Genomic DNA, 24,944 nt, shown 5'->3' on the forward strand with positions numbered 1-24,944 from the left:
CTAACCTGCACATCTTTGGAGTGTGGGAGGAAACCCACGCAGACATGAAGAGAATGTGCAAACTCCAAACAGACAGTTACCCGAGGATGGAATCGAACCCATGTCCCTGGCACTGTGAGGCAGCAGCGTTAACCACTGAGCCACCTACGTGAGGGAGTGTTTTAGGGAGTTTTGTTCTGCCTTTTCAGGACATATTGTATTACTAGCTGTATGTGCTTCTGACTGCCTAGATCATTTACATGGTTTGTGATGTTAACAGCTCGGAAATTTTGGTCTTCTTCTGAAATTTGCCTTTTGCTGGCTTGACTCTGAATTTCATGCATGTGTTTGTGTTCATGCATCTTGGTAAGACTTTTCCTACTGCCAATGTTGTGGTGTTATATCATCTTGGTCCTTACCTCTGTTTTGTTCCAACATCTGGTTTGGCCTTTTCGGGCCAGATTTCCTGTGTATGTGTTTTCAATGTGACTGGGTGCTTTATGTGACAAACCACATGTTACAGATTTTATTGGTTCGGTGAGCTTTGCTGACCCGAACAATCGTGTTAAACCACAAAATTGCAGTTTGCTTGGCTCAACGGTTTCATACATGTGTCAAACTGCAAATCAAGCATCAATAGAATGACATTTCTGAAGAAGGGTCTCGGCCCGAAACGTCAGCTTTCCTGCTCCTCTGATGCTGCTTGGCCTGCTGTGTTCATCCAGCTCTACACCTTGTTCCCTCAGCTCTTGCACCCCCTTCAGAATTGGACCTGTTATTTTGTTCAGTCTGTCCCTGTTGTTCTTACTAAAATGCATCACCTCCCATTTCGCTGCATTGAACCTCATCTGCGAGCTATCTGTCCATTCCACCAAACTGTCCATATCCTTTTGAAGTTCTATGCTACCCTCCTCATAGTTCACATTATTTCCAAGTTTCATCTCATCCAAAACAAAAATGAAATTTATCACCCGCACCTCAAAATTTAGATCATCAGTACACAGCAGGAAATCCAAGGATCTCAATAACAACCTTGGGAAACTTCATGACAAACCATCCTCCAGCCTCAAAAATGTTGAGTCACTATAGCTCTGTTTCCTATCACTCAGCCAATTTTGAATGCCTAGAGGACTGCCCACAGTGGATGCTAGGTCAGTTGGCAATGGTGGGTACAAAGGCAAAGGGGTGGTTGGAGGAGAAGCTGGGGTAATACGATTTGGCATAGGAACCTGTAAGATTCCTCACTTCAGTGTTCTTAACATACGACAATAGGGGCATTGCAGATTTCCCTGAACCAACAAGATCACAAATAATCAGTATTTGTGAATCAAATAGAATTTATTGAACAAGATTTTCAACATATTTAAGAAACTAGCAGTGATGACGACATACAAGTTCCTGATCCTCCAAGGTCCAGGCAGGATTTCTTAAATATTGCCAGCACAGGTAATTTTTCTGTCATCTCTGAAAGTGTGTCACATTGAACTCTGTCTTGGAAGAATCGCACAGAGAAGCCATGGTAATACTATGTCAAAGACTTTGAGTTTCCAATTTTTGTTACTTATTCCACGGGTTTCTTATTTTTAATGAGGTAGTCATTTAAATTATCTCTTTCCATCGGTTTAAGATGGGGGCCACCTGATGTCACCCCGGCTCTGTAACTAGAGGCTGTAACACGCTCTGTAACACACAGGCTAAACAAGTGTCCGTCTCTAAGTCTCTATAGCTGGAAGCATTTGCAAGCAGAGACATTTGAATGTCAGACGAGCAGATGTTTTAAATGGATGAAGGTATGATGATGAAGGGATCAATATTAAGTGCAAGTCATAAGCAATAGGTTGTTGATAGATGACTAATGCGGGTATGTTGGTATCAAACAGTATGTGAGTCTAGTGGTGCACTTCATACAATGTGGTGTTGAAAGATACGCTCACTGACTTTGACTACTTCTCTAAGGCTGGTGAACCTTTCTCAGTCCTGCAGCCAGGACCTCCAGATCTTGACTCCTGCTGTCAATAGTTCTGTTTGCTACCACAGCTTTCACAATGTTAGACCCAAGTGTCTCCTGGTGCCCTTTGGATAGGCTATGTTTGTGTTGTCACCCTCCTACATAAAAGGTGCCTACTGCAGACAGCATCAGACTATGTTCTCTCTCCTTCCTGTTCTACCATGATCACTCTTCTTCCTGACCATTTTGTTCCTCAAACAATTCCTGAACTTGCAACAGCTGGAATGTAGCACCCTTTTAACAGGAACAATCTAGATTTAGATTGTCCAGACTACGAACTTGGGCACTATGCTGAGGTGTACAGTAACTCAAAAGTGCTGGCTGCATGTATGCAATCATACAAATTAACAAGCCACACAAAGCTGTTGGAAGCAATGGGCGTGGATTAATCATTTATTTTGATCCTGCACTGATTTTTGACACTCTGCCGATTTAGTGTTTGCTGCCTTTTGAATAAGGCACAAAACCACACCCCACTTCTGCCCTCTTCGATGCTCATAAATGATTTAATGGAAGTATTCCAAGAGGAGGGGAATTCCCTCATGTCCTGTACAACATGGAATCTGATGCCAAAACTACCCCCCAAAAATGGATTGTGTGATCACAATCTCATTTTGTCCCCAAATATCACAAAAGTAATTGCCCTCCACAAATTGAAGGGAAAGCATTTTAGGATCTCCTATGTTTGTGAAATACATAATATAAATGGAAGTTATTTATTTATTTATTTTCTGTACATCTGAAATATGCTTCTCCCAAGTCCTTTGTGTACATTGTCCTTTTCCCTCTTTTTTTTTTGCACAATTTCAGAAAAAGCTGTCTCTTTTTCCACTGCAACTATTGTGCTCCTAGGAATGGGCAGAACAAAAATGAATAAAGCATCAGGGACAGATTGGCAGCATTTTTGTTGCTATCTGCAAGCCATTTTCTGCTACATTATTTACTCCCTTCCAGCTGTCTCGATCTGGCTGCATTATTTACTTACTGCTGGTTGACAACATGGCATATGGGTGTGTGGAAAGACTAATGAATGGGTGAAGGCTTAGCCATCATTTTGAAGTAATTGGCAGAATTTCAGTTGGTATGCAAAGGGATTTAATCTCTCCTAGTTGCCCACTACTTAACATCTTGTGTGAGCAGTATTTAAAATGTATCAGTTCATTTATTTGTAACAAATTAATGGCTATATTGAAAGTAGTCCACAAAGAAATTTCATAAATGTGATTTAGAGTGTACTGCCAGAAAGACGTTTTCCCAATTTGCAGTATAGTCCTCCTGGGATGAGGAAGTGATTGAAATTGAAGTACTTCTTATTAATGAGTTAATGATTTTCAATTTTGCTTTAGAATGTTAACAGAGTAAAGGATCTTACATATCCCTATGTGTGACAGTGCAGTTATCAGAAACTTCAAAACACTAAACATCTTCCATTCATTAACAGAGAATGTCCTGTGGCAATATATTATATCTCGCCCATCTTGTGACCCAAAAGCAGTCTTTGTTGTCATCTCAATGATAGTATGAGCACAGCTTGGATCCGTGCCTTCCTTGATACCTTTACCAAATCTGCATTGCTATACAAAGGGTTGATGGAAATATATTAAAGTGAATTAATATTTAGTCACTCACAAGTGACAGAATATCAATTTGTTGAATGAAACTTGCCAAACAACACCTGAAATCATATTGTGGCTTCATTTAAGGGCTGAGTCGGTAACTTTCACATTAATGCATTGTAAAGAATCAGCTCATTCTGAAGAGTGTTGATGACACTACAGGGGAGATTGGTTTTTATCAGAGCTAAATTCAATTGAAGCTAATGTATACACACACATGGACTAGAGAAAAAGTACAATCAGGCTGGGTAATGACTGCTGATATTTGATTTCCTGACACTGCAGGGTTGAATGAATCTTCCTTGCCAGTTCTGATAATGTTACCCACGCTCGCTATCTTTAAAAAGCACTTAAAACTTTAATAGGAATGAGAAAAATAATGCTTTAGCTCCTGCTTATTCAGACATGGCATTCTTCAAATTGAGTAAGATTTGGAATGATAATGAGAACACTGACCTGGTGTATTTTCAATGGAAGGCTGTAAAAGGATACTTCCTGAACACACCACAGTGCCCTATGGGAACTTCAGTGAGGATGCAATAATCGAGCTCAGTGCATTTTTGTCCAGGAGAGGAAGGAAAACAACCAGTGATCACCCTCCTGCTCACTTCTGAATGGATATGTCAGAGAGTGCAGGCATGTGGTCATCAGCTGAAGATTGGTGATCATTTCACTATGAAGCTAAATAATGTTGACTTAGGAAAAAGGCAAAAAAAAATCCCTCAGCTGTGGTTGGTTGGCTCGCCGAGCTGGTTCATTAGTTCGCAGACGTTTTATTACCCTGCTGGGTAACATCATCAGTGCAGCCTCCGATGAAGCACTGTTGTGTTTACCCACCTCATATTTAAACGCTGGGGTCCGTTGGAGTTGATTACCTCATGTCAGGTTTTCCTTCGCAGTGGTGTATATATAGGGTCTAGTTCTATGTGTCTATTGATGGCTCTCTTGGTAGAGAACCAGTTCTCCACTAAAATCACTATTCCATCCTTCAGACAACTTTTTTCATCAACACTATAATTTTAATCCATATCTGAACCCTCCTTCCCTCTTATTAGATCATAGCCGTCTACTCAGTCCATGAGGGCATTAGGACCAATGTGGTTGAAGTGGGGTCTGTCTGAAAAGAAGAGCTCCATCTTTTGTACCATTGCTTCGTGATTTCTAACTGGCCTTTCCACATCACACTTTCAGCCATGTATTTAAACCTCTAATCTGGTTATGTCTATTCAAATACAACTTGTGTATTATTGCAGAGATTATTATGTTTTGAGGGTCTGCTTTTAGGTTTTACCTGAGCTCATCAAAATCCTTCAGGAGAAACTTATTCTTCGTTCTGCCTAGGTCATTGATTCCTACGTGCACCACAACTATAAGACCTTCATCTTCCTTCACCAAGTACCAAGCAAGGAGATGTCCCAACCCTGAAAATGAGAAAGCAGCGTAGCCTTCAGGCTCCTCGTTCACAGTCACAGAGAACAGTATCTACCTTGCTGACTGTACTTTCCCTTGTAATTACCACATTTCTTTTTGGTTTCTGGCCTCCTGTCCCTTGGTGCCCATTCGCGTTGCAGTCTTCATCTCATCCACACCAGTAGTAAGAAGCCACTACCTGTAGGACAATGGCAAAGGCAAGCCTCCTCCATCATTGCATTTTATGGTCACTTTCTAGCCAGGTTACAGTTACAACATCCTGCCCCTGACTGTTAACTAAATAAAACATCACCTAGCGTATGGACTGTAACTCTCTTCTGAGCCACAAAGTTCCAGGTAATTCTCACCTTCCTGGATGCATAGGAATATTTCTGCTCAGATCAACAAGTCTGAGCTTTAGTTCTTGTATATGCAGAAATTGCAGATCATGTAACAAATTCCTACATGCAGTTGGTACGGCAAACCTCCTGTACTACTCTCTGTCTAACTTTATATATTTAATCCACTAGTCTTATGTAATTAGTTCTCCTGGTTTATTTTTAGTTTCTTTTAAAATATTGATTGGATGAGCTTATCTAAATAATCTAATAAAGCTATTTCTGCGAAGTGCAGCACAGTAGCTCAGTGGGGAACCCAGTAGATATGGTGTACTGTATCTAGATTTCCAAAAGGCATTCGACATGCCACACAAAAGGCTGCTGCAAAAGATAAAGGTACTCGGTGTTATGGGTAATGTATTAGCATGGATCGAGGATTGGTTAACTAGCAGGAAGCAAAGAGTGGGGATAAATGTGTGCTTTTCTGGTTGACAATCAGTGACTAGTGGTGTGCCTCAGGGATCCATGCTGGGACCGCAATTGGTTACAATTCACATCGATGATTTGGAATTGGGGACCACGTGTAGTGAGTCAAAGTTTGCGGATGGCACTAAGTTGAGTGGTAGAGCAAAGTGTGCAGAGGACTCAAAGTTTGCAGAGGGACATAGATGGTTTAAGTGAGTGGGCAAAGGTCTGGCCGATGGAGTACAATGTTGATAAATGTGAAATCATCCATTTTGGTAGGAATAACAGTAAAAAGGACTATTATTTGAACGGTAAAATTTGCAGTATGCTGCTGTGCAGAGGGACCTGGGTGTCCTTGTGCATGAATTGCAGAAGGTTGGTTTGCAGGTGCAATGGGTAATTAAGGCAGCAAATGGAATGTTATCCTTCATTGCTGGAGGCATTGAGTTTAAAAGCAGGGAGGTTATGTTGCAGCTGTATAGGGTGCTGGTGAGGCCACACCTGAAGTAATGTGTACAGTTTTGGTCTCCTTACTTGAGAAAGGATGTACTGGCACTGGAGTGGGTGCAGAGGAGATTCACTAGGTTGATTCCGGAGTTGAGAGGGTTGGTTTATGAGGAGAGACTGAGTAGACTGGGATTATATTCATTGGAATTTAGAAGAATAAGAGGAATCTTGTAGAAACATATAAAATTGTGAAGGTAATAGATAAGATAAAAGCAGGGAAGTTGTTTCCACTGGTGGGTGAAACTAGAACAAGAGGGAATAGCCTCAAAATTAGGGGCAACAGATTTAGGACTGAATTGAGGAGGAACTTCTTCACGCAAAGGGTTGTGAATCTGTGTAGAATTCTTTGCCCAGTGAAGCAGTTGAGGCTTCCTCATTGAATGTTTTTAAAGCTAAGACAGATAATTTTCTCAACAGTAAAGGAATTAAGGGTTATGGAGAGATGGTGGGTAAGTGGAACTGAGGCCATGAAAAGATCAGCCATGATCTTATGGAATGGCGGTGCGGGCTCGAAGGCGCTGGTTTTTATGTTCGTACTGCTGCCTCACAGCGCCAGGGACCCGGGTTCAAGTCCAGCCTCAGGTGACTGTGTGTGGAGTTTGCATGTTCACCCTGTGTCTGCGTGGCTTTCCTCCGGGTGCTCTGGTTTCCACACACAGTCCAAAGATGCGCAGGTTAGGTGGATCGTCCATGCTAAATTGCCCATAGTGTCCAGGGATGTGCAGTCTAGGTGGATTCACCATGGGAAATGCAGGGTTACAGGGATCGGGTGGGTCTGGGTGGGATGCTCTTTGGAGGGTCATTGCAGACTTGAGGGGCCGAATGGCCTGCTTACACACTGTAGGGATTCTACAATCCTAGTCCTAGATTGTACAATATGAAAACTTAAGGTTGTTCTAAGGTTTCCTGGCTTTTGACAAACCAGGTTTGTCAAAACACAGTGCTAAAACACTGGCGAAATGTAAAATACTTACTGCATTAAACTGACACAATCCACTGCAAGTGATTACCATACACTCAAATAATATCACAATCTTTGTGTATCCTCTGTACTTCCTACTTCTGTCGTTGAACAATGTCGTCTTCTATTTATTCCAAAGGCACTGTGGCTACATCAAAGCAAAACAAGACCCGGATGAGGAAAAAATGCAGTTCCATCATGGTCAAGGTAAGATTGAAATAGTAAGTTCACATGAGGACATACTTTGTTTGATTACAATAGGTAGGAAATTATCCAATTAAAGTCCATGAGATGAAATATCGGTCGGGGTGTGAATCCAATGTTATGGGCAAGCCATAAAGATGAGAATGCTTCTTCTGTTTTCCTTCTTTCGATTCTCATTTGACCAGGACAGGTTTTTATTATAACAAAGTTTGGGGTGTATTTAACTGTGTGTGTGTGCTGTGTCTGTAAAAGACAGACAGACAGACACACACACACACACACACACACAGAGGGAGCGAGAGAGAGAGACAGGGTTTATGATTTTGTTTTAAAAATAAAGACAATTCTATGTCTCGTATATGTAGTACTTAACACCCAAACTAGAAATAATATAAAAACGGTTGGACCCTTAGAAACACATGCATTCAAGAGCTCACACATAGAAGGTACAAAGTGTAGGAGACAGTTAGGCAAATGTCCGGTTATCTTCAAAGCTGCTAAGTCATTGTGTTTTTTTTTAAAAAAGTGCTGCTGTTCAATCTTTTTAAAGTGAGCAAGTGTTCTCAGCCCAATTAAAAAAAAACTTCTTCAATTTAAAGTATGGTGTCATAGCTCCCATTTTAAATATAATCCAATTTTTTTTGTGTAAATAGTCAGGTTTAAAGTTGTTCTCACTAAATATCAAAAAGTGAAATAATGTACAATTGAGGTATAATTACAACTGCTTTGAAATACATTAATACAGATCCTTTCTCACAATCTGCATGTTATTTTGATAATAAAGCCTCTTGACCGGTTAATAAAGTCATTTAATTTGAATGATACAGCCAGATTATGAAATGCACCTTTTGAATCTTGTGATTTTGACAAGACAATCTGCATGTCTATGTTTTATTAGCTCAATACCTTGCAAAGGAGGTCTCATTATGAACAGTACACCCGTTCTGATGACCAGCTGTTTTTCTCCTTCAACAGTCAGATTGCCTGGGAGTAGAACTTACGTTCATCCACACACCTATGAAGACCCCAATCAAGCTGTTCGGGACTTTGCAAAGGAAATTGATGCATCCTGCATCAGGATTGAAAGAGTTATAGGGGCCGGTAAGTAAACTACACAACAGGTAAAAGTGAGAATCTAGTGAGGCAAAAGGGCAGCTCTTTTACTTAATTGTTTTTAAGGTGTAGGATCCAAAGAGGTGGCTTTTAGCAACCAAACCTGTACCTCTTGCTTTGCTCAATGTCAAATGGCCTCCTTCTGCATTCTAACAATTCCATAACCATGAACCTATGTTTCACTAAAGCCTGGCGAATAAGTCTAGGCAGGCTTTTTTGGACATTTAGGGTAGCGCCATTTTGATCTTGTCCTCACATGACATGAACACACTGGTACCTTCTCTGATCTTCCCATCCTTGTTCCAGTGGTCCTGAAATAAACTTAGGTGCCCCAGCTGATACCAACTGACTTTAGCTGAAGGGATTGATTTTTAAATGTTGCCTGGTCCGGATGGATTTGATCTATTCGGCTGATTGGAACTTTTCTTTGAACACCTGTGCCCCAGTTTCCGTTGCGTTGTAAAAGCTGAGGATTCTACAGACATTTTAAGAACCAGGCAGAGATTGAGGGAGAAGAGGCACAATGAATAAAACTTTAAAGACTAGATTTACCTCAAAAGACCTATTTTAAAAGGCCTACTAAATTGCACACCCTAAATTCGATCTGTTCTCATGATGAATTCACAGATTGACGACGTGGCAGGTCATGTTCAATTTCCATAGCAGATACCATCTACATACTTATGGAGTCAATACTCTGTAGGTTTACGCTGATTTCTGAATATTTTCTGAATGTGGGCATCACTGGTTCTCTCAGCATTTTGTTACCCATCCCTAATTGCCCAGAAAGCAGTTCAGATTCACATTGCTGTGGGTCTAGAGTCACATGTAGGCCAGAAAGGGTAAGGATGACAGTTCCCTTCCCTAAAGGGTAATAATATTCACTGGTTTTACAGTTTGGCAGATTGCATTATATATGAACATGACAGAAATCTCATTCTCTTTTTCCTTTAATGGCCAGGTGAATTCGGTGAGGTTTGCAGTGGACGTTTAAAATTACCAGGGAAGAGAGAGATCTATGTGGCCATCAAGAGCCTTAAAGCTGGTTATTCAGAGAAACAACGCAGAGACTTCCTGAGTGAAGCAAGCATCATGGGACAGTTTGACAACCCCAACATAATCCGCTTGGAAGGGGTAGTTACAAAATGTGAGTGTTTCTAACTGATTCACAACTCAGAATATTAATCCCCGGTTTCAAAGGTTGGCTCTTCAGCAATTAGTCAGAGATTGATTTCACAAAGTTGAAGAACTGTGATACAACCAGGGAGTGTGCTGCATGGAACAAGCTTCCTTTAATGAAGATGAATCAGGACTGTAATTATGTCAGTGCAACCCCCTGACTTCAAGTAATTTACTTGCATTTGAGCCCTGAGTACTACATAGCACTCACTTAAAAGGGGGATTACCATGCCTTTTGGGAATATTTGGGATAGCCAGGAACCACCTGCTCTATAGATTGTGCTGTCAAACCCCCCCCGTGGTGTTAGCAGCTGCACTTTCCATCCTCCGTCTGTTGCATGCCAGATCGGTTTTCTTCTCTCTGGCACTTTCTTGCCCTCAGCTGCTCCGAAGGTTTTCTTATCTTGCAGCAGTATTATAAATCTCTAGGAATTAAAAGGTCAATCTTCAAACTATTCAGGAGAAAAATCAAAGGGACAATAAGTTGCTCGATATACCTACTTTATAGATGTATACTTTTTGATTGCTTTGCTATGAAAAAAGTAAGAGAAAGAAATTAAGTTGTTTAAGTAGATGGGACAGTTAGAAGTGGAAGATTTTGTGATGAAATGTCCAGTGATATGACCAATAATTTGGAACCCTACCAATTTGTGTCCAATGCTTCACATTGGGATGTGAGCCTCATTCAGGACTAGTTAGATTCTGGTATCTCAGTCAAGAGAACACTCTTCCAGAGGAAGTGGTGGATATGGGTATAATTACAACATTTAAAAGGAAATTCCCAAGGAATGACACAGGGTGGGCTTTGAAATCTCCATTTGAGCCAGAGGGCAGTGTTCAGTAGCATCCAGGGAAATTCCTGCCCCAAGAATGTAACCTTTCAGTCATCTGAAATTAGTTGCTGGGTTTTTTTTTTGCGACTCGACTGATAATCCAGGCCATGGATACTCAGTCACAAGAAAGTGAATATGCTCCCACTATCTGTGCCACCAATCAGTAGACATCTAAGTTCCTCCCTAAAGTCAGTTACCAGTGCCCAGACACATGCCAAACCTCCTCATTCTCAAAGTTGAAATGGAAATCTAACACTTGAGACTTCCCAAAGCCACAAGCTGCATTGCAATCTCTTCAGTTCCTGTTCCCCTATCAACACCTCGTGATGGTTTTGTCTCATCACATTCACAGCCTGTAAAGCTGAAAATACCTGCCATAACGAAAGCAGAACTGCAGAAATTAATACATCAAAAAAAACCACACAACTTTATCTGAAGGTATAACGCAGATAGAATCAAATTCCATACTGCACAAAAATAATCTTCTTAGAATCACTTGAATCAGATTCCTCCTCTGGGGCAAAACACCCTCCAATGACACAAACACATTTGCAGTGGTTTGTAGTCGAAATTAATTAATATTGAACTTCAGTCACTTATTTTTTCAGCTTGTTTAGTTTGTGTGTCGCTGAATATTTATTTTTCGTGTGCTGATTAATGAACTGTAAACAGATTACAGGGCCAATCTCAGAGGCCTTTTGGCATGTGGATCAAAACAATCGTCATTCAGGCTTGGCTTTGAATCTGTGATTCTGATTAATATTAACAATTCAAACAAATATAGCTAATTAAATGGATTGAACTTTGTCACGATATCATGAATATTCAATTGAAGAAGCACATTTAAAAGGATGAAGAGACATACATCATATGAAAATATTATAAGTGTGCCACGAAAAGGTTGCTGTGATCAAGCAATAAAATTAGACAGTCTTTTGCACAATTAACAAATATGACGTTTTCAAAGTGACAGAGCAAGGTTATTCACAATTTAAAAATCTTGAAATTACTTGATTCAGAGCCCAGGCCCTCTGTCTCATGCAAAGTTTGAAGAGGGAAAGACAGGCCAAAAGCACTTCTTTAAAAAAAAAAGTTCTCATTGGTTTCCAGGGCACTGACATCTGTCAATGGAACAAGGAAAAATTAATTGGTCTTTCCTGACTGCTTCTCCCATGGAGAACAATGGGATTAAGCAATTGCAACAAGCCTCTGCAAATTATCTTCCCAAAATGCTACCCCAACCAAGGCTCCAAAATATTAATTCCTTTGTTTCTCGAGGCAGACTGGAGTTATATAGCACACAACTGAAAAAGACAGGTTAATGGCTTTGATCAATTCCAATGGAAACACTAAACTTCCTTTCTTTTCTTTGGGGATATTGATGTTTTTAAGCATTTCCTGGTTTCTCCTTCCAGATTTCTAATGCTTTTAATCTTTTAAAAATTTAATTCCTCAGTTTAACACTGCTTGGTTGATTGCTGCTCATCTTGTGGGCATGATGGAGTTAAGTTGGTGGATTTGGGAAGGGTTGGTGGGTGTTACAGGTGAATGTGAAACAGATAGTCCAGAATTGACCAATTTGGTATAGAACAGCAGTAGCAACATACTCCTATTTCATGTTGCTGTTATATTGGGCTCAAAATAGCTGCACAATAAGCAATTTTAAACCTATCCACGTGAACTATTTGCAGATACTTTGAGCACACATCGACTTAGCAATTTGACCAACTTTTCTGGAAGTGTGCATGACCACTGTGCTGCACTGGCCTCTTCCCGTCTCTCCAATTTCTGCCATCGTCTCCACCATTTCAGCCAGGAACTGTCATGATCCATTTGTCCTTCAACACACTTCATTTCCTTTAGAAGCAAAGTAGTTGATGATATCACTGCAACAGCCCAGAATCAGTTAACAAAAAAAAAAAAAAAAATCTGCCAGCCACAAGCGCACAAAACACAACTGAAAATGTACAAACTGCACTATATTGTGATCCACCTAACTACACAGCTAGGTCTCCTGAGCATACTTCCCTGTAGCAAACATGGATTTGTTTTTTTTCCCCTAAGGGGCACTGTTTCTGTCATAAGGCTGCTGGAAGATTGCCCCGAGGTAGATTTTCATGACAGTCAGGACAGGAAGCCCACAATAGAAAGTGACTCATTTTCTTTCCCATTGATTTAAGGCAGGCCCTTTGACAGTTAGTCAGTCAACAGTGTTAGTTTTAGACCTTGGAAAATGATGAGGAAATCAAATCCCTGCGTCAAGCTGCCACCCTCCCTCCCCAACTCCCATTGTTCGTGTCTCTTATGGTGAAGACAGTGGGTAGCATTGCCAGACAATTTCCTGCAGAGAAGTTTCAACAGGCCTTTGAAGCTCATCAATCTTTCAAACCTACTGAACTATCTTCCATTTTTGAAAATGCATTCTTTAGAAATACAATTTTTATTCAACGTGAACTGCAGATTAATGACTGTTTCTTCTTTCTTAGTACCAAGCAACAAAAACCATCCAAGACCACACTTGTGATTACTCTTCAGTTGCCTGTTCATGTTCCCTAGAGCTCTGGGATTTGGACTTATACACTTAATGATAAGGTCCTGGGGACTGTTGCTGAATAAAGAGACCTTGGAGTGCAGGTTCATAGTTTCTTTAAAGTGGAGTCACAGATAGATAGGATAGTGAAGTCAGCATTTGGTACGCTTGCCTTTATTGGTCAGTGCATTGAGTATAGGAGTTGGGAGGTCACGTTGCAGCTGTACGGGACATGGTATTCCAACAGTGGCTGAACCAGAGTGCAATTCTGGTCTCCCTGCTGGAGGAATGATGCTGTAAAATTAGAAAGGGTTCAGAAAAGATTTACGAGGATGCTGTCAGGTTTGGAGGGTTTGAGCTATAAGGGGAGGCTGAATGGTCTGGGGCTATTTTCCCCGGAGTGTCAGAGACTGAGGGGTGACCTTTTATAAAATCATGAGACACATGGATACGGTAAATAGGCAAAGTCTTTTCCCTGGGATGGGGGGAGTCCAGAACTAAAGGGCATAGGTTTAAGGGGAGAGGGGAAAGATATGAAAAGGGACCCAAGGGGCAAATTTTTCACGCAGAGCGTGGTGCGTGTATGGAATGAGCTGCCACAGGAAGTGGTGGATGCTGGTACAGATTAAACATTTAAAAAGGCATCTGGATGGGTCTCTGAATAGTTGGGGTTTAGAGGGATATGGGCCAAATGCTGGCAAATGGGACTAGTTTGAGATAGGATATGTGGTCAGCATAGATGAATTGGACCGAAGGGTCTGTTTACGTGCTGTATATCTCTATGACACTATGGTGGAGAGAATTTCCAGTTGACTGTTCCTACAGCATGTAGTTAAGTAGGTGATTGGGACTAATTGATTCATTCATCGACTGGGGAGATAAAAAAAAGGGAATAATCCAAGGGCCTTGAGGCAAGTAACATATTCCTACCACTGGGTCAAAAAGACCAAGTCTGGTCTTTGGATATGTTGGTAATAGAGATGTGTCAGAACAAACTTAAAGTTCAATTTAAAACAAAGGGAACAGATGGATCTGGTGTGTGCAAGCAGCTATAAGAATGAGTAGATCATATTCACAATAGAAAATGTCTTGGTTTCTGTCTCACCAATGGATTTAAATGCAATTTGGCATCTACTGTCTCACCAGGAATTAATTGGAGTCATTTTCTTTCAAATAAAGAGCTGCGTCATTTACATATCTTGTTTGATCAAAACCATTCTAGCCAGATTTAGGATGTGGGCAATAGCCAAGGACATTGGCTGTAGGAGGTTTGCCTAAAACTTGTAATGTTTCTAGATTCCACTGCCATTTCCCGGTGTTTTATTTGCTTGCAATAAAGAAAAGCTGGTTGTGATGAACTAAAAGCAGAATGCAACACATCGATATTGTCCTTTGAGAGGCAGACTGCCCTCTTAAAACCCTTTAAATAATTAAAATGTAAAACAATGCCAAAGCACATTGCATCATTGTACAATCAAAGAATACAGCACAGTCAAAGACCATTCAGTGCATAGTTTCTGTGCCAGCTTCATCTAATTAGAGTCATAGAGTCAGAGATGTACAACATGGAAACAGACCTGTTGGTCCAACTCATCTGTGCCAACCAGGTATCCTAAATTAATCTAGTCCCATTTGCCAGCATTTGGCCCAAATCCCTGTAAACCCTTCCTAATCATTGTACCCGTCCAGATGCCTTTTAAATGTTGTAATTGGACAGTCCTCCACCACTTCCTCTGGCAGTTAGTTCCATACACGCACCACCCTCTGCATGAAAACGTTGCCCATCAGGTTCCTTTTAAATCCTTCCCCTCTCACCTTAAACCTATGCCCTCTAGTTTGGAGTCCCCCACCCTGGGGAAAAGACCTTGTCTATTTACCCAATCCATGCACCTCATGATTTTATAAACCTCGATAAAGGTCACGCCTCAGCCTCTGACACTCCAGAGAAAATAGCCCCAGCCTATTCAGCCTCCCCCATACCTCAAACCCTCCAACCCTGGCAACATCCTTGTAAATCTTTTCTGCACCCTTCCAAGTTTAACAACAACTTTCTGAAAGCAAGGAGAGCAAAATTGAAAGCGGTATTCCCAAAGTAGCCTAACCAATGTCCTGTACAGCTGCAACATGACATTCCAACTTCTATACTCAATGCACTGACCAAATGAAGGCAAGTGTATGAAACGCTGCCTTCACGATCCTGTCTACCTGCGACTCCACTTCCACAGAACTATGAACCTGCACTCCAAGATCTCTTTGTTCAGCAACACTCCAGTTCTGCCCCGATTTGCTTTACCAAAATGGAATAACCTGACATTTATCTAAATTAAACTCCATCTACCACTCCTCGGCCCATTGACCCATCTGATCAAGGTCCCATTGTACTCTGAGATAACCTGCACTGTCCGCTACACTGCCTATTTTGGTGTCATCTGCAAACTTAATAACCATTCCTCCTATACTCATATCCAAATCATTTATAGTAATGAGGAAAAGCAGTGGATCCAGCAATTAGTTCCATTTCTCTGCCCTTTCTCATGGTCCTGAAAATCTTAATTCCCTTCAAGATTATATCCAATCCTGCTTTGAAAGTTATTGAATTTGCTCGTACTAATCTTTCAGGCAACACATTCCAGATCACAGCAACTTGCTGCATTAGAAAAGTATTTTCTCTTGTCTCAACTATTTCTTTTGCTGGTTACTTGCCCTCCTGCTCATGATCCTTCTGGTGCAAGAAACACTTGCTGTAAGAAGTCTCTCCAAGTAACTGAAGTCATTTGTTTCAGCTACCATTTTAGTGAATTTCAATTGCATCTCCCCAAGGCCTTGACATCCTCCTGAAATGACTTCTAAAGGTTTATCATATCGTTGTTGTTTTTGTACTGTCGCAGCCAATTTCTGTCTCCTAATTCAGAGCAAAATCAGAGTCAGGCAGGCCAGAGCAGAAGTGCACAGGGCTACAATTTTGAACTTCCCCGACGATTCCCACTGCCGACCATTTTCAGTGGATGAGGAATTGTGGTGGGTTGTGACCCGACGCTCAATTAAAATGACACTCTCAGTGCAGTTAGGGAGGAAGTTCCAAGATTTTGATCTAGTGACAGTGAGGAGATGGCAATACAGTTCCAATTGAGGATGGTGTGTGGCTTGGCATGGGGTTGACCTTGCTGGTGGTGGCGTTCCCATTGCAACTGCTGCCCTTGTCCTTCCAGATGGTAGAGGCCCCGAGTTTGAAGGTGCTGCTGAAGGAGTCTTTGCGAGTTCTTGCAGTGCATCTTGTGGACAGTGCATACGGCTGCCAATGTGCAATGCTGCTGGAGCGAGTCAATGATTAAGGTGCTGGATGGGTGTCCAAGGAGGTGGGTTGCTTATCTTGGACGGTGTTGAGTTTTGAAGCTACACCTAAGCAGGCAACCGGATGATAGCCCATCAGACCAAACATACTCCAGCCTTACAGATGGGGGCAGATCTTGAGGAGACAAGTAGTGAGTTACTCACCATAAAATTCCCAGCCTCTCATCTGCTCTGTCAGCCATAGTATTGCGAACCATATTGTGCCACCATCAGGCTAACTGAGCTAATACAAACTTTCAGTTTGGTCTGCCCCTTTCTCACCTGTAACAGCCCAGTAAGGAACCCTGAGTTGTTTCTGGCATCACTTTGACTCTTTTTAAATTTAAAACCTTAAAAGAATTCAGTTTGCTTCATAACAAATGAAACTGAGGAATTTTCTGTCACATTTACTCATCCGTTTTGTATTTCAATTTTAGGGCATGATTTAAGGCTAACTATATATTCCTCTGAATTAATAATGTGCTGTAAAATGTAGTTTGTATTGAAAATTGGGCAGATTGGCTGCTACAGAAGGATTACAGCGAGGTGCCACACACCCCATACAGGAGTCAACACTGACATCACACGACATGCTTTTATACCCTGCACACACCACTTGTATGTGAGATGTATATAATCTCTAAAAGGAGTTGTTCCATTCATATTACATTTAAACCACACCGCACTATGTTTACTGAACAATTTTCCTGCTTTGAATACAGTTTGCTCTGTATCCAGTTTCATCAATCTCACACCACTTTCTATGCCAGAGATGATACGGAGGTGAAAAAGGAAATACTTTAATTCATATTGCACCTTTCACAACCTCAGGATATCTTGAAAGAAGCTTTACAATCAGTAAAGAATTATTTTTTAAAGTATAGCCAGAAATAGCAATGAAGAAACCAGCAGCCAATTTGCACGCAGCCAGCTCCCACGTTTTGCGATGTTGCTTGGTAAATGTTTGTAAATACTCAGTCAAGTAAAAATAAATGAGTTGGCAACTTTCAGAAGGAAATTGAAGATTTGCATTGATATAGCACTTTCCATTGACTACAAGATGTCTTTAAAACGCTTTGTGGCTAATCAAGTATTTTTCTTTTGAAGTGTTGTGAGTGAGGAGGCATGTCAGACAACTTTGTGCACAGCAATTGCACCCACAAAAACAGCAAAGTGCTAAATTTCTGACGATTTGTTTTTGTGATGTTAATGAAAGGATGAACATTGGCCTGAATGGATATCTGGCTGCTCATCATCAGACTAGTGCTTATGGAACCTTTTTACAACCACCTGAGAGCGCAGAAAGGGCACAGTTTAATGTCTCATTTGAAAGACCATACCATCGACAGTGCAGTAGTCCCTCATGAGTGCATTGGAGTGCACCATGACTTTTGTGCTCAAGTCTTGGGAATGAGATTTGAACCCATGATCTGTTTACAGAGGAGGGTGCTACCATCTAAGGTCTACTTTTAGGAGACACCTTCCAATTGTGCATTGTTGGTGGGGGATCGGTGTCCAGGGCTCTGGTGTGCCAGAAAACCTCAGGTATGTGCCATCAGCTTCTCATTCATTAAAATCTAAGGGTGGTCAATTGTGAGCAATGCAGCTGCTCAACCAGTGGCTCAAGCTCCCAGCAAGAGCAGAAGCTCAGAAAATCACCCATGTATCAACCTAAATCAGAGCATGTACAAATGCTTTATAAAGAGCTGTCCACAAGACGAGTAAAGCATGCAGTCATGTGAAATTATCAAGCCTGGTTTCCCCTTCTCTCATGCCTTAAGTTGAAAATAAAGCAGTTCCTGGGAGTTTGACTACACTGCACCGCCAAAACATACATGATTTTCCTGTTTATGCTAAATCAAACAGGCTTGGGACAATGCACTTTCAGGACGGAGATTGCAGAAAATGCAGTCGATGGCCTATTGAATAATTCTGTTTCATCACCCGGATTTGCTGGCAATATCACTGCCACCACCAATGCTGCGCACTCTATGGGACGGACCAGCTCTCCAAGATTTAATTTGAGTCCGTGCAGAAAGATGCAAACTGTAATGAACAGTATACACAGTTAGCATAATTGAATCAGTGGATTAAATCACTGCGAAACGCTTTATCCATATCATAAAGTTCTGTTAGCAATACAGTGCAAGGCTGTATCTACTGTATCAGCAGCTTTTGAATGAATCGCTTCCTTTGTAGAAATGTGAATCCAGCTAGCAAGTGCTATCTCTGCTGTTCAGTGGTGCATATAATCATGACTGATAAAAAATTCAATTGAATTTCAACAAGCCAAGAGCACAGGCATTATCAGGCTGGGAGTTATTCCCATCACATGGGCTGCTGGCACAAACTGATTTGCCAGCAATTTCCCTTGGAGTGAACTTGCGATGACTGCCTGACCTTACACCAGCTTGGACGTGCCAGATCGACCTCACAGCTCCACACTTCAAGCTCCACTCGTACTGGAGGTAGCGGGCAGGCCTCAAGCATGCATAAATTTGATCGACTGTTTCATCAATCACCCTGATAACTATGTCACAGAACCTAACCTCAAGCATCGAACCTTTCAATCATTTCCTACTTTGCAAGGGAGCTGGGCTAGAGGCTAATGGATATTTAATTTCAGGCAGAAGCAGCAGATTTGGTTCTTCTTTTAAAGTGAAGAAATCATTTAAAACTGATGATTCACTTCAAGTGATGCATACCTTCAATTACGTACAACGCGATCCCCTAAACTTCAAATTCCTGCAGTCTTGCTTTGAACTTCTTGACCGTCCATGTTTCTGATATAAGCGCAGTGATATTGGCCAGGGTTCAGGAAATAACAGTGATCTTTCATGGCTGACAGAGCCTTTATTTACGAATGCAATAGTTAGACAACTATTTCTTGTAAATTTAGCAGTAACTTTATATTTAGATTCCTGCACCTGCTTTCTGTCCTGTCTTCATAGAGATGTATAAGTAAAGATCTTAGAGTGGATGAGGCATTGATTCATCTCTCCCTCAAAATATTTTATGTTGCATACCAACTCAGTGTATTCTCAATGGTGTGCAAACTGCAAAATTATTTTCACCTAACACCAACATAGGATGGAAAGAAATGTTGCTGCACCCAACAGACCACTCAACATCGGAAAAAGGGATTAATGCTTCAAGTGAAAACCATTCCAAGGATGTGGCATGACCAAGGGGTTAAAATTAACCACTCGTTCTAGTTGTAGAATTCCAGATCCTTCTTCAATCTCAATCTTATCACTAAAATTGTACAGAACAACAACACAGAAGCCCTGTGTCTGTGTCAGTTCTTTGGAACAGCAATCCATTTAGTCAAACTCTCCCCTTAGCCTTTTAATTTTATCTTTTCCAAATATTTCATCTAAATTGCAATGGAAATCTATTTTTGATCTTCCATCAGCACTCCAGGCAGCAAATTCCAGATTGGAACAACTAGCTGTGTAAAAGAATGATTCTCATTGCTCCCTGGTTGTTCAGCCAAATACCTGAAATCATTGTTCTTTAGTTATTGATCCAAGAGGACAAATTAGAAATACCACGCACAGTTCAACCTTGCAGTGCAATGATCAGGAAGATTCAGATTATCTTCAGTGAAAGGTTTAGTTCAGTACTCACGTAGATGCCACCATCATTTAAGCTCATTGTGTCACTATTTATTTGGTATTTATTGTTAAGCAAGACAGCAGGACATTAAGATTTAAAATGCAATCTCTGCCAGGGCATTAGGCGAAGTACTCTATCAATGTTTACTATTTTTCATTTTAATGATGACGGCAAAACTGATTTATTTATTTTGCTGAAGCATTAGATAATTGGTTATATTATTTATTACTCTAGAATCAGTTTCTGTTTTCACTGTTAGAACAATAATAATCTTAAGGTAATGGTCCTGGCCATAACTCTGCCTGATATAATGCACATTACCTCACTAATAGTAGAGAAGCAAAACACCTGATACACCACAACCTTACTGCTGTTTGGTGCCGGTTTGTTTTTTCTCTCCAAGTATTAATTTAATATAATTCTGACTCTTATGTACAAGAATACTCATACAAATATATTATTACTAATAAATGGAACCAGAGCCCCTACTCCCCAATGCACTCTTCCCCATCATACCTTATATTATACCAAACCTTACTTATGTTACTCGCAATTCATAACATTATATTTGGAGTAACTCAACGTAATATGTTTCTATCAAGTATTTTCTCATTCTGTAACCTGGGAGTGACACTGGTTGTGTAGTCCAAATGTGATGTACTTCAGATTTCATTACACTTGGAACAATCCAGCTTTAACCGTGGTACTGGTTTCCCATATTTTGGTAACTTACTAAACAGGAAATGTGCTAAGTAGAAGAAAGGGCTTCAACTAGAGGGAAAACCTGCTACCTTGGCAACTCCATCATTTCATCACAGGTTAACCAAAGACCTGGAAGCAGCTGCTAACCTCCTCTAATGGTTAGATGGCGGCACCCAACACTTGGGTACGCAAGACGAGGGAAGGAGGAGGAGGCAGAATAAGTTGGGTCTACACTTTCTGGAGGTTTGAAGAATGAGAAATCATCACATTGTTACGTGCAAGATTGTGAACGGCTTGACAGGGTAGATACCGAGAGGTTTTTTTCCCTCTGGCTGATGAATTCAGACTATGTGGGAAACAGTTGCAGAATAAAGGGCCAATAATTTTGGACTGCAATAAGGCACAACCCCTTCCCTGAAAGAAGGTTGTGAAACAGCTTTCAATGCCCCGTCATGGAATGTAGTTAAGACTGGGATGATTAGATCTATAACCTCTCAGGCAATGCAAGAATAAGGAGAACAGACAGAAAAGTGGAACTGAGCAGATGATTAGCAATGATCTTATTGAACAGCAGAACAAGCTGAAGCAGAGTGTATTGCCTCATCCTGCTCCTAGTTTTTATGTTTTTATAAAAATGAACACTGTAGCAGCAACAGCATAAATTCAAATCAAATTTTTTAAGTAAGAGGGACAGTTTTGAAAAAAGGTGTAGATTTCCAGCAGAGAGCCTTGTTTTCTGGCAAAAAAAAATCCATTAATTTTCCCTCCATTAATTTTCTGTAGATGGAGAAACCATAGGAGGAAGCCAGAAAATTTGTGGCGTGCTTCTGGCAAACAAAGCTCCCCTGCTGCTGGCCTCTCACTCATGGCATCAGCCCCAAGGAATTATTCAGCTAAGGAGTTGGCTCGATTATTAATTTTAGTACAAGATCCTCTGACCTTGAGTTGGCTTCATGAGCAATACCTCTTCCTGATGCACTGTTAGTAAGAAAGCACTGGGCTATTTAATAACGCTATAAATATTTACAGCCCTTCGAAAACCTTGATATATTTATTTTATGTTCTTTCCACACTTCTCTTGAATGTAAAATGAGGAAAGATAGGATTAGTTGGCCAAGGACAGTATATGGCACAGATAAATCAACCATTGTACCGTTTGCACTGCACCCTGCCACAGATAAAAGATGCCTGAAGAATAATAAAGAAGTCAGAGGCTCCGTTTCCAAGGTTTCTGGACACCTGTGGTTGATACGTTGACATTGTGTTTTCTCACTGTTAAGTCATTTGGGTATTTTAATAATTTGTAAGTGCAGGTGCTCTGCAGCCTTTGCATAGCAGCTGACATATTGAAATGAGGTAACAGCTCTCATCTGGGCCTCCCTTCACTGCTTGTGCTTATGATTGGACCAATCCATCAAGCCCATCTTCCACAGGCCCACAAATAACCTAGACAAGAGCTCATTAACATTCATGATGTTATGGACATAAGAATTCTCAGTAGATTGTCAAGGCTAATTATCTGCTGACATTTATTGAAAGCTTTGATTAGTGCATAATGTAATGAATAGAAAGCATGTGTAGGATGACAGGAAGGGAAGCCAAGTCATACAGTTTTCTTTGTAAGATGTTGTCACAGAATGAATGCAGGCAACTCCATCAGTATTTGCTATTGTCTTGATGAAAGTCAGATGGCAAATGAATAAAAGGCAGAAATGATTCGCTTTTAATTCATCTTTGTCCTGGTACTTGTAAAATAGCCTCAGTAATCCTCCCATAAGCTTTGCAGATGTTTCTGTAGCAGCGAGTGAGACTCCAGGACGGTGTGTTACCTCCCTGGTGCCAAGGCTTAGGATGTCTCTGTGCAGCCACAGGACTTTCTGAGGGGGGATGGGAGCAGCCAGATGTTGTGATCCATATTGGGACCAATGACATAGGAGAAAGGGAAATGAGGCCCTGCAAATGGAGTTTAGGGAGTTGGGTAGAAACTTGAAAAGTAGGACCTTTCGGACTTTAATTTTGGGATTACTCCCTGTGCCACGAGCCGGTGAGGTGAGGAATAGGAAAATCCTACAGTTATGTATGTGGCTAAAGAGCTGTTATGGGAGGGAGGGCTTCAGGTATGTGGATCATTGGGATCTCTTCTGGGCCACGTGGGACCTGGACAAGGAAGATGGGTTGGACCTACACTGGAGGCGCACCAATATGCTGGTAGGAAAGTTTGCTAGTGCCACTAATGAGGGATCAAACCAGTCTGGTGAGTGATGGGAACCGGAGCAGTACGTCAACAAGTAAAATTACCAAGGAGGAGTCAGGACACCAAGGCCAATAAGGCTAGAGGAAGAACAGATAGGGGGAGGTTAGTGAACACAGCAGTGCTGGCAGTCTGAGGTGCATTTGTTTTAATGGGAGGAGTGTGACAAGTGAGACAGATGAATTTAGAGCTTGGATTAATACATTTATATTAGACTTATTTGAGAGAGGGAGAAAACTGGTAGCTTCAACGTTCCAGGTGAGACAGAGAGGGACATAAAAGAGGTGGGGAATTTGCATTACTCATAAGGAAGAATACCACAGCTGTACTGAGGGAGGACATCTGGCAGAGCTCATCCGATACAGCCATAAGGGTAGACCTCAGGAGTAAGAAGGGTGCAATCACTTTGATGGGATTGTACAACAGGCCTCCCAGTAGGTGATAGAGGAGCAGATATATAGACATGGAAAAACAAAAACAACAGGGCCATCGTGATGGGTGATTTTAACTTCCCTTATGTTGACAGGGACTCACTTCCTACCAGTAGCTTGGGTGGTGGAGAATTTGTTAGGTGCGTCCAGGGCGATTTTTTGAAACATTATGTAAATAATCCAAATAGGGAAGGGACTATATTAGACCTAATGTTGAGGAAATGAACTCGACCAGGTAATAGAAGTTTCAATGGGGAACGTTTTGGGAAAGGTGACCATAATTCTGCAAGTTTTAAGTAACTTATGGATAAGGACACAAGTCGTCCTCGGGGGAAAGTATTAAATTGGGGGAAAGCTAACTACCACAATATTAGTCAGGGACTGGGGAATGTAGGTTGGAGCGACTATTTGAGTATAAATCCACATCTGTCACGTGGGAATTGTTTAAAGGCTAATTGATTAGACTTTAGGGCCAGCACATTCCTGTAAAAATGAAGGATAAAAACAGCAAGATTCAGGAAACTTGGATGACAAGAGAAATGGAAAACTTAGTCAAAAAGATAAATGAAGCATATGTAAGGTTTAAGAAACTGAAGGCTGACCAAACCTTCAAGGAATACAAAGGTACTGGGAAAGAACTCAAACAAGGAATTAGGATGGCCTAAATGGGTCCATGTTTTTCTAAATGTGAGTAAATCGTATTCCTAAGAATATTCTTCAATAATTCTCCAATGAGTGTCTTTGGTAAACAGCATTAAGGAAAATTCCAAGGTGTCTTATATACATATATGAGAAGCAAGAGGCCAGCTAGGGAAAGGGTATGTTCACTCAAGGACAAACGAGGGAATATATGCATGGAGCCTGAGGAAATGGGTGAAGTCCTTAGTGAATACTTTGCATTAGTATTCAATAAAGGAGAAGGACATGGTGAATGGTGAGTCTCAGGAGGGGTTATGTTAATATTCTAGGGCATGTCAAAATGTAAAAAAAATGTGGAGATGTTGGCTGTTTTATAAAGCATTATGGTAGGCATCTCCCTGGGACCTAATGGGATCTATCCCACAATGCTGACGGAGCCAGGTGAGGAATTGCTGGGGCATTGTATGAGGTCTTTAGCCCCCTTTAGTCACAGCAGAGATCCCAGATGACTGGATAATAGCCAATGTTGTTCCTTTACTTAAGGAGGTCAGTGATAGGGAAATTATTGCAAAATATTCTTAGGAATAGGATTTACTCACATTCAGAAAAATATGGACTTATTAGCAACAGGAAACATGGCTTTGTGTGGGGAAAGCTTGTGCCTTACAATCTTGATTCAGTCTTTTTGAGGAAGTGACCAAGATGATTGATGAGGGCAAGGTGTAGATGTTATCAATATGAACTTTTTTTGGCAAGGTCCCCCACAGCAGGCTGATACAAAAAGTGAAGTCACAGTGAATTTCTGGAGAGCTAGTAAGTTGGATATAGAA

The 24,944-nt window shown here is 41.0% G+C and overlaps 1 protein-coding gene across 1 annotated transcript in view; it reads left to right on the forward strand.

Annotated features, from left to right (window-relative positions):
• epha4b (eph receptor A4b) overlaps window positions 1–24,944 on the forward strand; it is a 270,004-nt gene that overhangs the window by 227,713 nt on the left and 17,347 nt on the right. The window contains exons 10-12 of the mRNA XM_048604238.1: window positions 7,424–7,491; window positions 8,464–8,589; window positions 9,563–9,748. Coding sequence (XP_048460195.1) covers window positions 7,424–7,491; window positions 8,464–8,589; window positions 9,563–9,748 — 380 coding nt within the window. The remainder of the gene's footprint in view (window positions 1–7,423; window positions 7,492–8,463; window positions 8,590–9,562; window positions 9,749–24,944) is intronic.

Source organism: Rhincodon typus, chromosome 13, assembly GCF_021869965.1.
Source record: "Rhincodon typus isolate 14 chromosome 13, sRhiTyp1.1, whole genome shotgun sequence".
NCBI classification, from domain to species: domain Eukaryota; kingdom Metazoa; phylum Chordata; class Chondrichthyes; order Orectolobiformes; family Rhincodontidae; genus Rhincodon; species Rhincodon typus.